Below are 15,028 nucleotides of genomic sequence, written 5' to 3'. Positions count from 1 at the left end.
TGGAATTTTAGTGCTTCAGATTATGCTATGGGGGATGTGAATAGTCTTAATGTCTTAATTGTGCTTTTTTAAGTAGATTAAAGCATAAAAGCATAAAATCATGTTTGTGAGAAGCATTGTTATTTAAACAAATCTGTGGATTGGCAAACCAGTTTTTTAAAAGTATATTCCTCCAGACCCCAGAGTGCCAAAACACATTAACTGTTTATAAACCACTGCACAAGTAAAATTGAAAATTAGACTTATTCTACTTTTTAAGTATTTCAAATAGGCCAAAATCTTTTTCCTAATTTGCCAGATTTACATATCACCTTATAGATGGGGAAGGGAGAAGTGAAGAATGAAGAAGGAAGTTATGGGTGAAAATGTTATGTATTAGTCTCAAGCCTAGGATTAGAATACTGTCTCCAACTGTTTCCATGTCTCTTTAGGTCTTCTCTGAATTATCACATAATCACTGACAACACATTTACCACCCCATCTTAAATAGAATCATTCTGAGATATCTGAGATTTATCAAACACCTCATGATTTGGCAATCACAATAAAATGAAAATTAGTTTTTTTTTCAAAATAGAATTTTGTATATTGAAAATTAGTTTTGCCGGCAAACCCTTAGGACATGTGTGTTTGGCACATCTGCATAATATTTTTCACTTTGAGTAAAGTTGATAAGTCTGGCTTAGATGTTTGCCTTAGCAATAATAAAGATTATTTTTTTCCAGTTCATGGGCTCCCCCCCCATTAAAAATGAACTTAGATGCAGGGGCATTTGTGTAGTCCTATAATCCCAGTGGCTTGGAAGGCTGAGGCAGGAAGATTGCAAGTTGAAAGCCCAGCCTCAGTAATTCAGCTAGTCTCTGAGCAGTTTAGTGAGTCCCTATCTCAAAATAAAAAGGGTTGGATATGGGGCTCAGTGGTTAAGCCCCCCCTGGGTTTAATCCCTGGTACCAAAAAAAAAAAAAAAAAAAACGGACATAGATAATAACCTCATTTTAGTTACTTAAATTTCTGGGAATCATGAGAAATCATAGAGTGTTTTTGTAGTTGTGTTTTTAAAAATTTGTGGAATAATTTTAGATTTACAGGAAAGTTGAAAATAGAGAACTGAAAATTACCTTGTACCCTTCACCCAGCTTCTCCTCATGTTAACATAATTGTGGTACATTTATCAAAATTAGGAAATTAACATTGGTATAATAATAACTAAAGTAATTACAGGATTTATTTGGATTTTGTCAGGTTTTCCACGAATGTTCATTTTCAGCTCCATAGGATCCACCTTGCAGTAACCACATTGCATATAGTGGTAATATACATATACAGTTCAACATTATGCCAGTTTAGCTTGGTATTTCAAGATTTAAAAGGGCCTTGAAAGGCAATCAGCTGCACTAAAGATTTGCTTTAAAGGATATGAATTTGGAATTTGTTAAAAGTGTTCTCACCTATGTATAATGTCCCAAAGCATGGATTCCCAAAGATGGAAGCAGAGCTCTTTTATACTTTATTACTAAAAATATCTGGAAATTAAAAGTACACCTATATGCAAGTATTAACTTGTGCAAACTACATTTGTGTGAACTTATGGATTATTTATATGCCTATTTCATTTGTACTGTAGTGAAATAAACTGAACAGATAAATATTATGAGTCATTGTCTGATCTTTGGTTTAAGTTGTAAATTTAGTGTTCATTAGTTTAGCACATAAATGTTGGTGAACTAAAATAAATGAATAGTAGCTTATTTCAAGAAAAGGTTATTATTCCATTTTGTAAGACCTACAGTATCATTGTAATTAATTTATTTAAGTCTGTTTGAGTTCTATTAATTTCCCTTTAAGGTTTCAACCTGCGTATTTGCTTAAGAGTGGTTCTTAGTTTGATTCCACTTTAGCTTCACACTTGTTCTTGTTTTCAATTGTGTGTGTGTAGTGTTGCTGGGGGTTGAACCCAGGGCCTTGTGCATGCAAGGCAAGCACTGTACCAACTGAACTACCAGCCCTGTTTCTGGCTTTTTATATAGCCATCTGTGGGGACTGAAAAGTTAATTATCCTTTCAAAACACTAAGCAATAAATGGTATGAATTTTCTTTTCCCTTTCCACAGGTATCTTCTAAGAAGTTTCATCCTTTTTTTTCTTTTCTCTCAATACCATCCTCCTCATTTTTATACACAATTACATCCTAGGATGCCTTTGTAATGAATTTGTTATAGTAACATCACTGCTGGTACCAACCTTTGATGCCCTCCCCTCCACCTAGGCTGCTGTAGTTTGGGGTCCTCTTCATTTTGGGCTTGTGTTTATATAGAGAGGGACACTTTCATGGCCAAATGATATTTTGTTAATTGTCCAAAAAGAATACTAGAGTTACTAATAAAAACACTGGACTTTTCTTTAATTTGTAAGTTCATACAGGGGGTTATCTTATACCTAAACCAATATTAATTCTTGTCTTGGTTATGGGTGTTTGTTTTTAATACTGGGGTTTGAACCTAGTGGTGTTTTACCTCTGCGCTACATCCCTAACTCCATTTATCTATCTGTCTAGTGCTGGGGATCAAATCCAGGACTTGTGCAAGCTAGGCAAGTGCACTACCGCTAAGACACATCCCTAGCCCTATTTTTATTTTATTTTATTTAAAAAAATATTTTTAATTGTAGGTGGACACAGTGCCTTTATTTTGTTTATTTAGTTTTGTGTGGTGCTGGGGATCTAACCCAGGGCCTCACACATGCTAGGCAAATTCTCTACCACTGAGCTAAACCCCAGCCTCTTAGCCCTATTTTTTTTTAATTTTGAGAGGGTCTAGCTGAATTGCTGAGGTTGCTCTTGAATTTCAATCCTCCTACCTCAGCTTCCAGAGTATCTGGAATCACAGGTGTATGCCACCATGTCCAGCAGGGTTGTGTTTTTATGTCTGTTTCCCTTTGATTCTCGAGCACTTCCAATAATTCAACACAACATATTATAATGTTTTTGGTGGCAGATGACTTTCTTTTTTTTTTATTTTTTATTTTTATACTTTTTTTAGTTCTCGGCAGACACAACATCTTTATTGGTATATGGTGCTGAGGATCGAACCCGGGCCGCACGCATGCCAGGCGAGCGCGCTACCGCTGAGCCACATCCCCAGCGCCCAAGCAGATGACTTTCTAATTTATCCCTTTCCTATTATTTATTTTATATTGTCTCTTAGTGAGATGAAATTTCGCTGATGAAATTTATTTTGCAAAATGAGTGGACTTAGAAAACTTTAATTTTGAAATATTTGGATTTTTTTCATTGTGGAATTATGGAAATAACAGGTTTAAAATGAACTTATAGCCCTTTTAGAAAGTTCTAATACCTCAAAATTGATTTTATTGATCCATTTTTATCATTCCATTTCTGTCATTTTCTTTGCAATGGTTTAAGGTAAAATACCAGTAATTATTCATTCAATAAATTATATATTGATCTTAATTTGTGCCAGCAATTGAGGTAGCCATCTAATGGAGGCTTTTTCTAAACAAATCTTTTCTTTTAATCTTAGTAATCACCAAAACTTGGAATTTTGACGTGCTCTAAAGTTTATAAAGCTTAATATTTTCTTTTTGGACCTTTCCTGCAAGATAACATTTTGCCCATTGTGAGCATGTAATATTCTCCCTTTCCCTAAGCATAGTTTTAGTTGAAATCAAAGTTGGATTTGGTGACCCCCCCCCGCCCCCATTCTGTTTAAAAAATCTGTTTTACAGCAGATTTTAAAAACTACATATCTGTTGCATAAAATATTTGTTTTGTTTGCCTGAAATTTTTGCTTAAGCTATTTGTTGCTGCCTCCTATCTTTGAGCTTCACAGATTTTTAAAAATATATTCCTTTTACCTTGGGCTTATTCACAGAAGTTCATAATGCTTTCTCATTTTGTCTTGGAGATTTTGCTTTCATTTAGTGACCTGTTTTGCTGGGGAAAATGATACTACAGTTTATTTTATTTATTTATTTTTATTATTAATTAAAAAAATGTTTTTCGTTGTCAGTGGACCTTTATTTTATGTATTTATTTACATGTGGTGCTGAGAATTGAACCCAAGCCCCCACACATGCCAGGCAAGTGCTCTACCACTGAGCCACAATCCCAGTCCTACTGTTTATTTAGCTTCTGCAGAGGGGATAACTTGGGCATTTGAGTGGTTGTATTTTCAAGAAATTTCTTGACTAGAAATTGGTGGTTGAATATCTTTGTCTCAAAAAATAAAACTGTAGGTGCCATAAATTTGACATTTTTTTAAACAAAGGAAAGTGGTCAGAATGCCAGTATTGTAAAATTGATTTATGCATGAGCTAGTATATATTTTTTAAAATTTTCTTTTTGTAGTTGTAGATAGACACAATACCTTTATTTTGTTTGTTTTATGTGGTTCCTGGGATTGAACCCAGTGTCTCACACATGCTAGGCAAGCACTCTACTACTGAGCCACAATCCTGGCCCTTCTTCTTTTTCTTCTTCTTCTTTTTTTTTTTTTTAATATTTTTTAGTTGTAAATGGATCTTTCATTTTATTTATTTATATGTGGTGCTGAGCATCAAACCCAGGGTCTCCCAAATGCCAGGCAAGTGCTCTTACTACTGAGCCAGTACTCCAGCCCGAGATAGTATATTCTTTTATTTAAAAAACTTGTAAATTGGGGCTGGGGATGTGGTTCAAGTGGTAGCGCGCTTGCCTAGCATGTGTGAGGCCCTGGGTTCGATTCTTAGCACCACATAAAAAAATAAATAAAGATATTGTGTCTACCTAAAACTAAAAAATAAATATTAAAAAAATTTTGTAAATTTAATTCAGGCTAGAAATAGTTAATAGTTGATTCTCCAGATAAATAATAATCTTAAGGTAAAGATTGGATTTTAGACTTACTTTTTGGTATATAGACTTTAAATATCCTTAGTTTACTTAAAATGTCAAAAGGCTGAAGTGAAACATGAAAGATGAAATAAAATTTTAATTTTGATACCAATTGAAGTTGAATGACATGTGACTTTAATATCTGGTGCTTCATTTTCAAATTTAAAATCAACAAGTTTAACTATATAGTTTAATAAGTATGTATTTTAAAGACAGATTATTTTAGTTCAGGCTTGGAGATTTGTACTGAGTCCACAGTTTCTCTGCCTTTAGTCTTCTTCTGCCTTTCTTTTAGTCTCCTTCCTTGGACCTTAGTTTATCTTTATAAAATACAGATGTGATTGCACTTGCTTATTAAGTGTTTATAGCTGTCATTCACTATCTGCAGGACAAAGTCCAAGCCATGTAGTAGGATCTACAGGCCATTTATAGACCTTGATAAAAATGTCATTTTGTTCTCCCATTATTTTTGTCTATAAATAGGAGCCTTTTTGGATCTTGTTTTGAACTTCAAACTCAAAACTGCATATTATTCTTTTTCTTTTTGTCTGTAATTATGTTGTTTCTATACCTTTCTTAATGTCTCTGTTTCTGACAACAGTGAAATCTTACATATTTTAATACTTCAAATATATTGCATGTGAAATCTCTCCTCCAATCTTTATGTTCCCACATAATATTTTCATCAGGTGACTAGTATATGCCACTTTTCACATTGTATTAGTTTGTGTATGTCTGCTTGGATGGAGTGTGAACCATTTGAATATAGGGTTGTATTGTTTACTCATTCATCCTTATTCATTTTGGCAGCTATATTCAGTGTTTGAATTGAGTCATTAAACTATGGTTCATCCTTTATATATATAACTAACTACAGAAAATTAAGGAGCTTCCTTAAAAGATTTTAGATCTTTTGCTATATTATTTGCATTAAACTTTATGGAATTTTATGGAATTTCTAAGTTGGGAAAACAGTATTTGTTTTAACCTTTTTTAATGGTTACAGACCCCCTTTGGGAATATGATAAAACCCTAGATTATTTTCCCCCTCCCTAACTTTGAAAAAGTTGATATGGTCTTTTTATAGGATTTAGAAATTCCCTTGAAGCCCGGTTATATATCCTAGGTTGACAGTGCTAGGCTAGATGTGCTTTTATGTTCTCATTATCTAGTGACATATGGAGTTAGAGAAAATTATAGATAGGTTTGTAAATAAGTGGAATAGAGATGGCTTGATTTTGATGGTGAGTAAATCATATAGGGTCCTATTTCCAGTGGCTTTACCCCTGTTATTAGTAGAGTCCAAGTATGGCATAGTGTTTAAGGACCTGAGTTTGGAGTTAGTTTTAAATCCTGTCTTGGTCACTTGACAACAATGTGACTTTGTCCCTCGATTTTCTCATCTGTAAGATAGGGATGATAATAAATTCTATAAAATATAATTGTTTTAGCTGGTCAGGTGCAGTAGTGCACATCTGTAATCTCAGTGGCTTGGGAGGCTGAGGCCAGAGGATCGTGAGTTCAGAGCCAACCTCAGCAACTTAGTGAGTCCCCTAAACAATTTAGTGAGACCATATTTCAAAATAAAATGTAAAAAAAAGGATGGAGATGTGGCTCAGTGGTTAAGTGCCCCTGGGTTCAATCCCTGGTACCAAAAAAAAAGCAAATGAGAGAGCCTTAAACCTTGTTACAGTATTTGGCATATAAAGAGAAGCTTAGATCATTTGCTTAAAAAATATCTACCATTTGACATTGGCATGCAGGATTTTTTTATTTTTTATTTTGTGACAGGGTCTTACCAAGTTGCTGAGGCTGTCCTTGAACTTGTAATCCCCTTGCATTTGCCTCTCAGGTCACTGGGATTACAGTAGAGCATCACTGTGCTGTGCCTGATATGGAGGTTTTTTTTTTTTTTTTCTTTTTTTGCTTTCTGCTTTTTCTGCTGGCATTGTTCCAATGTTGCCTATGTGACCATATGGGTGATCCCAGAGATTTCTAGCAGGTTACAGCATACAAAACATATATGCCTGGCATTCTACTAAAATCTTAGAAAAGTGAGTAAAACCAAACCAAGTCTAAATCCTCCAGTTTTTAGATTCTAGAAAAGCTTTTCAGATGGGGCTTCTTTATTCTGTAGTCACAGGGCAATAATAACCTTTCCTTACGAAGTTTTCATAGTTCCTTTTTTTAGTAGTTCATGATAAAAGTGAAGAACTTGAGGGTATGCTTATGAAATTCCACTAATCATGAGTTTATTCTGAAGTACCTTAATATATATCATAAAAGAATAGCTTTAATTATTTGATTTAAGGTTTATAGCAGTAATATACAAATCTTATTTTTTTAACTCAGATAACTTTAACACTGCACTGTTCACAATTAAAGTACTTTGGATTTATTGACATTTTTATTGGGTTGTATACTTTTTTATACTTTTTAGTGGGTTGTGCACTTTCTTAGCTCTTTAGTAGTTGTCATGTTTGGTTTGAACTGTTTATAATCTATTCTAGCCACCTCCACTTAAAAAAAACAAAAACACTATAAACATTAGTGATTATAGATGAGTAATTGGAAGATCATACTCCCAGACTCATTTGCTGCACGATTTCATGACCTGCCCAGGGCAACATAGCAAGACTCCATTTCCAAAACATTAAGAAAAAATTTGATCAGGTCATGATAAATAGAATGGGCTGTCTTCACAATAAGTAACAAAACTGCAAGGATTATTGTTGTAGTTTGTACAGTATTACTTTTGTATTTTAGTCCTGTTATGTTATTAAGGGGATTTTCACTCTTAGATAGTAGGATTTATACTAGTTTAGAGTTTTTTTTTTTTTTCTTTAAGAATTGGTTTAAACATACCACAAAATATATCACAACATTTTTGTTTTCTTCATCCAGACAGGTGATTTGGCTTCTGCCCAGTTAGGAGGAGCACCAAACCGATGGGAGGTTTTGTCAGCCACACCTACAACTATAAAAGATGAAGCTGGTAATCTAGTACAGATTCCAAGTGCTGCTACTTCGAGTGGGCAGTATGTCCTTCCCCTTCAAAATTTGCAGAATCAACAAATATTTTCAGTTGCACCAGGATCAGATTCATCAAATGGTACAGTGCCCAATGTTCAATATCAAGTAATACCACAGATTCAGTCAACAGATGGTCAGCAGGTTCAGATTGGTTTCACAGGCTCTTCAGATAATGGGGGTATAAATCAAGAAAGCAGTCAAATTCAGATCATTCCTGGCTCTAATCAAACCTTACTTGCCTCTGGAACACCTCCTGCTAATATCCAGAATCTCATACCACAGACTGGTCAAGTCCAGGTTCAGGGAGTTGCAATTGGTGGTTCATCTTTTCCTGGCCAAACCCAAGTAGTTGCTAATGTGCCTCTTGGTCTGCCAGGAAATATTACCTTTGTACCAATCAATAGTGTCGATCTAGATTCTTTGGGACTCTCGGGCAGTTCTCAGACAATGACTGCAGGCATTAATGCCGATGGACATTTGATAAACACAGGACAAGCTATGGATAGTTCAGACAATTCAGAAAGGACTGGTGAGCGGGTTTCTCCTGATATTAATGAAACTAATACTGATACAGATTTATTTGTGCCAACATCCTCTTCATCACAGTTGCCTGTTACGATAGATAGTACAGGTATATTACAACAAAATACAAATAGCTTGACTACTTCTAGTGGGCAAGTTCATTCTTCAGATCTTCAGGGAAATTATATCCAGTCGCCTGTTTCTGAAGAGACACAGGCTCAGAATATTCAGGTTTCTACAGCACAGCCTGTTGTACAACATCTACAGCTTCAAGATTCTCAGCAGCCAACCAGTCAAGCCCAAATTGTGCAAGGTATTACACCACAGACAATCCATGGTGTGCAAGCCAGTGGTCAAAATATATCACAACAGGCTTTGCAAAATCTTCAGTTGCAGCTGAATCCTGGAACCTTTTTAATTCAGGCACAGACAGTGACCCCTTCTGGACAGATAACTTGGCAAACATTTCAAGTACAAGGGGTCCAGAACTTGCAGAATTTGCAAATACAGAATACTGCTGCCCAACAAATAACTTTGACGCCTGTCCAGACACTCACGCTTGGTCAAGTTGCAGCAGGTGGAGCCTTGACTTCAACTCCAGTTAGTCTAAGCACTGGTCAGTTGCCAAATCTACAGACAGTTACAGTAAACTCTATAGATTCTACTGGTATACAGCTACATCCAGGAGAGAATGCTGACAGTCCTGCAGGTGAGTCTTAAATGATGGCCTTCCATAAAAAGTGTAGTTATAATATATGGGGAAATTTTTATTAGCATATAGCTTTCATTAAAGATGACATGTCCCTAAGTTTATATGAAAGTAGACATCAAAGTGTCTTCCAAATTGTTCTTTAAAAGTTTTGAAGTTAAGGTTTCATTTTTCTGTTATGCCAATTACATTTGTAGTTTTCTTTGTTTTGACATCTGGTGTTGTCAAGCATTACAGAATTTAATTTTGCAGGTAGTGTGTCTTGTTTGGCCCTGGTGTGATTTGGTTTAAACATTGTATGCATTATATTTGGTTGATCATATTAGCATAGAGCAGAGTACTTATGTAGCTGTCTTAGTCACAAACTAGCTATGTGATTTTGGATAGGTTTTTTTTTTTTTTTCTCTCGAAAACTTGGTTTCCTCATTGTGTGAAATGGGATATTAGTAACTTCATATCTAGGATACCTTCTAGATGTAACATGTGCTCCTCACCCCCACCCTTGCAGAATTGAACCCATGGGTACTTTACCATTGAGTTATATCCCCAGTTCTTTATTTTATTTTATTTTTTTTTAATTGTGAAGCAGAATCTCTCTCACTTAAGTTGGTGAGGCTGACCTCAAACTTGTGATCCTCCTGTCTCCCAAATTGGTGGGATTACAGGCATGCCCTATCACGCCAAACTCCTTTTCCTTGTGAGAAATTTGGGACATATGCTTAGAATGTTGGAATTGCCCGTGAATCTCAGATCTGTATTTGGAAATTCTTCAATTGTGTTTGTGCCTTCTGAGTCTCGGTTTAGAGCAGCAGTTCTTGAAGTGTGGTCTGTCCCCAAGACCCGTTCAGAGGTTCTTTATGTGAAAGTACTTTTTTTTCGGTACCAGGAACTGAACTCAGAAGCACTTAAACACTGAGCCATATCCCCAGCCGTTTTTTGTATTTTATTTAGAGACAGGATCTCACTGAATTGCTTAGTGCCTCACCATTACTGAGGCTGGATTTGAACTCAAAATCTTCCTGCCTCCCTAAGCCCCTGAGATTACAGGTGTGCGCCATCACGCCCAGCTGAAACTACTTTTAATAATAATACTAAGAAGTTACTTGATTTTTTTTTTTCCCCCTCTCAAGTGTTCACACTTTCACTGATGGTGGACCAAACTACTAGTATTTTCCTGACTCTGCACTTGCAGTTAAAGAAAAATTTGTTTCACTGAAGAATGACATACATGAGTCAATAAAAAGTTATTTTTGCTAAATGTCAACTCTTTAGAGCTGCATATCTTTTAAAAAACAGTAGATTTATTGGATTCTAACTCAATACTATAAAATTCACCTTTTATACAATTGAGTAGTTTTTTAAACATAGTCACAGACTTGTGCAGCCATCATCACTATCTAATTTTAGAGCATTTTCATCACCCCAAAAAGAAACCCATACCTATTAGTAGTCATTTCTCATTCCATCCCATCTCCTAACTTCTAACAACCACTGTCTTTCTGTCTCTTTGGATTTGCATATTCGTTCATAGTAGTGAATTATATAATGTGTGGCCTTTTGTGTCTGGCTTCTTTCATAGTGTGTTTTCAAGGTTCATCTATGGTACAGCATGTCAGTACTTCATTTCCCTTTATGGCCCAGTATTCCATTGTATGCCAAATTTTATTTTTCTATTGATGGAAATTTGGATTGTTTCCACTTTTGGGCTATTATGAATAATGGTGCCGTGAACATTTTGTGTATAGTTTTTTGTGTGGACATGGATTTTTCTTTTGAGGAATGGGTACTAGGTTCTATGGTAATTCAGTGTTTGAGGAATTGCTAAAAAGGTTTTTCCGAAAAGAATGCACCATCTTGTATTCCCACCAGCATTATATGAGAGTTTCAGTTTCTCTAATTCTGGTCAATGCTTATTGATCTTCATCTTACAACCACCCTATTGGGTACAAAGTGCTATCTCATGGTTTTGGTTTGCAGTTCTTACTGATGTCTATAATATTCTTTGTGAGGAAAAGGGAAGTATGCTTTAATAAAGCATTTCTGCTGCCTACCAAAATAAGATAATTGACTTTGAAAAAAAAAGCACTTTTCCCTGTTGTACAATCTTGTATGTTACAAGCTGAAATATTGTTTTTACTTGAAAGAACAACTGACAAGCTATGGTTTTGGGGACTTCAGATATTAAGTGACAAATAATTAAGCAAAAGTAAATGAAGTAAGCTTGTCATTTAAACCCTACAATATTTCTTGCTAGTGATAAAACATGGACTTTCCCGTTAAAATTAGAATTTTGGCTAAAATCTACTACTGTGAGTTTGTTAGCTTCTTTATACTTAACATTTTTCTGAGGAGATGGGTGGTGCTATAAATAAATAGAATCTGTTTGATATTGTAATATTATACCAACACTTGGAAGATGTATATGAAAAACTCAGTGAATCAGTAGCTTTTATTTTTCATTTTCATATGTATTACACATAGGTATTGGGGATTGAACCCAGGGGCCCTTTACTATTGAGTATAGGATCTCACTGCTGCTAAGCTCTTGCCTTAGCTTCACTATGTGCTTCTAGGTATGTACCATCCTGCCTGGCTGTCCATAGTTTTTAGGTGATGAACTTATTATCATGGGTATTATTGAATATATTATACATGGGTAAAAGCCATTTAAAACACAAGATATCGAGTGTGAAAAATTTATCAATTCGGTGTAAGATTCCATATTTCAACTGAGTTAAGAAACTGCCACTTGTCAAGTTTGGTGGTATCAAAGAAAACCCAGTTGTTTGAAAGGCTATAAAATTATTCTTCCCTTTTCCAGCTGCATATTTTTGTGAGAGTATATATCTTCAAATGCTTCAACCCAAACCACATATTGCAAGAGATTGAATGTGAAAGTGGATCTGAGACGTTTTTTACTTCTTTTAATCTGGATACTACAGAGATTTGCAAAAAATGTAAAACATGGTTTCTTTTATGAAAAGTGTTTTGGCAGCTTTTTCATAAAATGTTAATTCATTTTTATTTTATTTATTTATTTATGGTGCTGGGGATTGAACCCAGGGCCCTGTGCATGTGAGGCAAACACTCTACCAACTGAGCTATATCCCCAGCCCAAAGTATTAATTTATATTAACATGTTAATGGATTTATTTATTTAATGGTGTCAAGCAAATCCAGGGTCTCATGCATGCTAGCCAAGTTCTCTACTGTATTTACTTTAAATGAATTTTAACAATTTAAAGTTTCTTAGTTTTAATATAGTGAATATGTCTAATATATATATATATACACACACACACACACACACATATATACATATATATGTGAATATGGATGTGCGTATACGTGTGTGTATCCTACACGAATAAAAGGTTTTTGGGGAACCTCAGTAGAGTTTAAAATAGAGTCCTGGGTTGGGGGTGTAACTCAGTGGAGGAGTGTGTGCTTAGCATGTGTGAGACCTTGAGTTCAATCCCTAGGTCTTGAGACTAAAATGTTTGAGAATTACTGGTAAGATGACAGACTTCGAAGACAATTTGAAACATTTGAATATTCTTTCTTAAAAATATTTGAAAACAGTTTTTAACGATTACTTAAATTAATGTTATAGAGTGTTATTACATGTTAGAAACATCTCCAGAATTTGTGATTTTTGTGGATTTATGTTGATGTTGAATTTATGAGTCTCTTTAAGTATTAGTAAGATGATTTCAGGTGTTATCAAATAGGAACACTGAATTAAATACAAAATGGAGGGCTGGGGTTATGGCTCAGTGATAGAGCTCTTGTCTAGCATGTGTGAGGCACTGGGTTGATTCTCAGCACCACATAAAAATAATAAAGGTTCATCTACAACTGAAGTATATATAAATAACATATGTATATATATGTGTGTGCATGTGTGTGTATGTGTATACATACATATATACATAAAATTTAAAAATACAATTTTTTCAATATTTATTTTTTTAGTTTTCTGCGGACACAACATCCTTATTTGTATGTGGTGCTGAGGATCGAACCCAGCTCTTTGTGGATGTCAGGCGAGCGTGCTACTGCTTGAGCCACATCCCCAGCCCCTAAAAATACAATTTTAAAAAATAAACATAAAATTAAAAAAAAATGTAGTTTACTGAATGGTAGTCTGAAAGGGTAAAATAAAGTACTCCAGAAGGACATTAAGTTTGTTCCAATTTTAAAGAATGGGGAGCTGGAAATGGTGGTGCATGCCTGCAGCTACTTAGAAGCTGAAGAAGGAGGATTGCAAGTCCACGTGGACAACTTAGTGGGACTTTGTCTCAAAAAAAGTAATAAGGACTGGGGATGTAACTCAGTGGTAGAGTACCCCTGTCCTGGGGGAAAGTTTTGTTGTTGAGAAAGTAAAGTTAAAGCAAATGAGAATTTAAAATGCTGGATAGTACAGTGGTAGAGCTTATAGGAGTTCTTACAAGTTCCCAAAAAGTGGGGGATTCAGAGATAAATTATTATTTTTTCCAGCATAAGACATTTTTATCTGTGCTAGGAATAGTATACCCAGATGAAAATGCTTAATACTTTGGCATATTTGGTTTGCATTTTTGATAAGTATGAAATTAATGTAACAGGATAAGGTATCCTCTTCCTCCTGAAATCAGGGCTTTGGAATTTGTCTCTTTAAAGTTCCTATTTAATAAAAATGACCTCTATTCCAGCCCCTTTTTAAAGTTTTGGGCTCCTCCTCTTGTGAGATAATTTTACTATCCCTGGTCCCTTAAGAGCAGATCCCTGAAGCAGAGTAAGCACAAGGCAAACAGAATAATATAGGCAAAAGAGGAAAGTGACTTTGGCTAGGCTAATATTATATAAGGAAAGTCTGAGGAAAGGTAGGATAAAGAGGGAATTAAGAACTCTGTTTTGGATTTGTTGAATTTGAAATTTCTATTATATATCCATAGTAAAGTGTTTTAAATTAACAGTTGGATATGTTGGATATCAGAATCTGGTGCTCAAGTTGGAGATAAAATATAGGGTGTCATTAATGTATATAGATATGACTAGATGAAATCATTCAGGTCATATAGCTTCTTTTTTTTTTTTTTTTTAAAGAGAGAGTGAGAGAGAGAGGGGGACAGAGAGAGAGAGAGAATTTTAACATTTATTTTTTCTTAGTTCTCGGCGGACACAACATCTTCGTTTGTATGTGGTGCTGAGGATCGAACCCGGGCCGCACACACGCTAGGCGAGCGCGCTACCGCTTGAGCCACATCCCCAGCCCCTCATATAGCTTCTTAACCTTTTGTTGCATGGTAGAAACTCACAGGGAACTTCTAAAAAAAAAATGCTAACAACTTGTGTTCACCCACCTCTCAGTTCTAATTTAATTGCTCTGTATGAGACCTAGGAAAAAAATCCCAAAGGGATTTTGAAGTACAGCTGGTTTCTGAATTACTTAACTTTGTGAGCAAGGAATATAATAGAGGTTGGAATAGGTATCATTTTCAGCCTGAAGTTATTTCTCCAGATTTTTCAAATGAGCTGTCTAGCACAGAATCAAAGGTAACTAGGCATATGAGATCAGACACAAATGAGAATCAGTAGGAACAATACAAATAGACCACTGGAACTCCTGATAACAAAAATTATGAAATGTGGACTGAAACACCTGTTTATAGTGGTCTAGGAGATAAAAGCCAACCTTCAAATTTTTAAGATTTAGAGACCATAATAAAAATGACCTTACTGGTTTGTGAAAAAAAAACAAATAAAAATCTAGCAACTGAAGCTTAAAATATAAATGAGGAAAATTTTGGAGGCTTTGCCAACATTTAGAGAGTGAAGTAGAGAAGGATCCAGCAATGGAAACAGAAGGAGCTTCCTGGAGAGAGTGATATC

General features: G+C 35.1%; 1 protein-coding gene across 1 annotated transcript in view; it reads left to right on the top strand.

The window, feature by feature from the left end:
* The window catches only part of Sp3 (Sp3 transcription factor), a 53,108-nt gene that overhangs the window by 3,232 nt on the left and 34,848 nt on the right, over positions 1-15,028 (top strand). The window contains exon 4 of the mRNA XM_077798836.1: positions 7,795-9,154. Coding sequence (XP_077654962.1) covers positions 7,795-9,154 — 1,360 coding nt within the window. The remainder of the gene's footprint in view (positions 1-7,794; positions 9,155-15,028) is intronic.

This window comes from Urocitellus parryii, chromosome 1 (genome assembly GCF_045843805.1).
Source record: "Urocitellus parryii isolate mUroPar1 chromosome 1, mUroPar1.hap1, whole genome shotgun sequence".
In the NCBI taxonomy this organism is placed as follows: domain Eukaryota; kingdom Metazoa; phylum Chordata; class Mammalia; order Rodentia; family Sciuridae; genus Urocitellus; species Urocitellus parryii.
The sequence above is the reverse complement of the archived record's forward strand: the minus strand, read 5'-3'. Positions and strand labels throughout refer to the sequence as shown.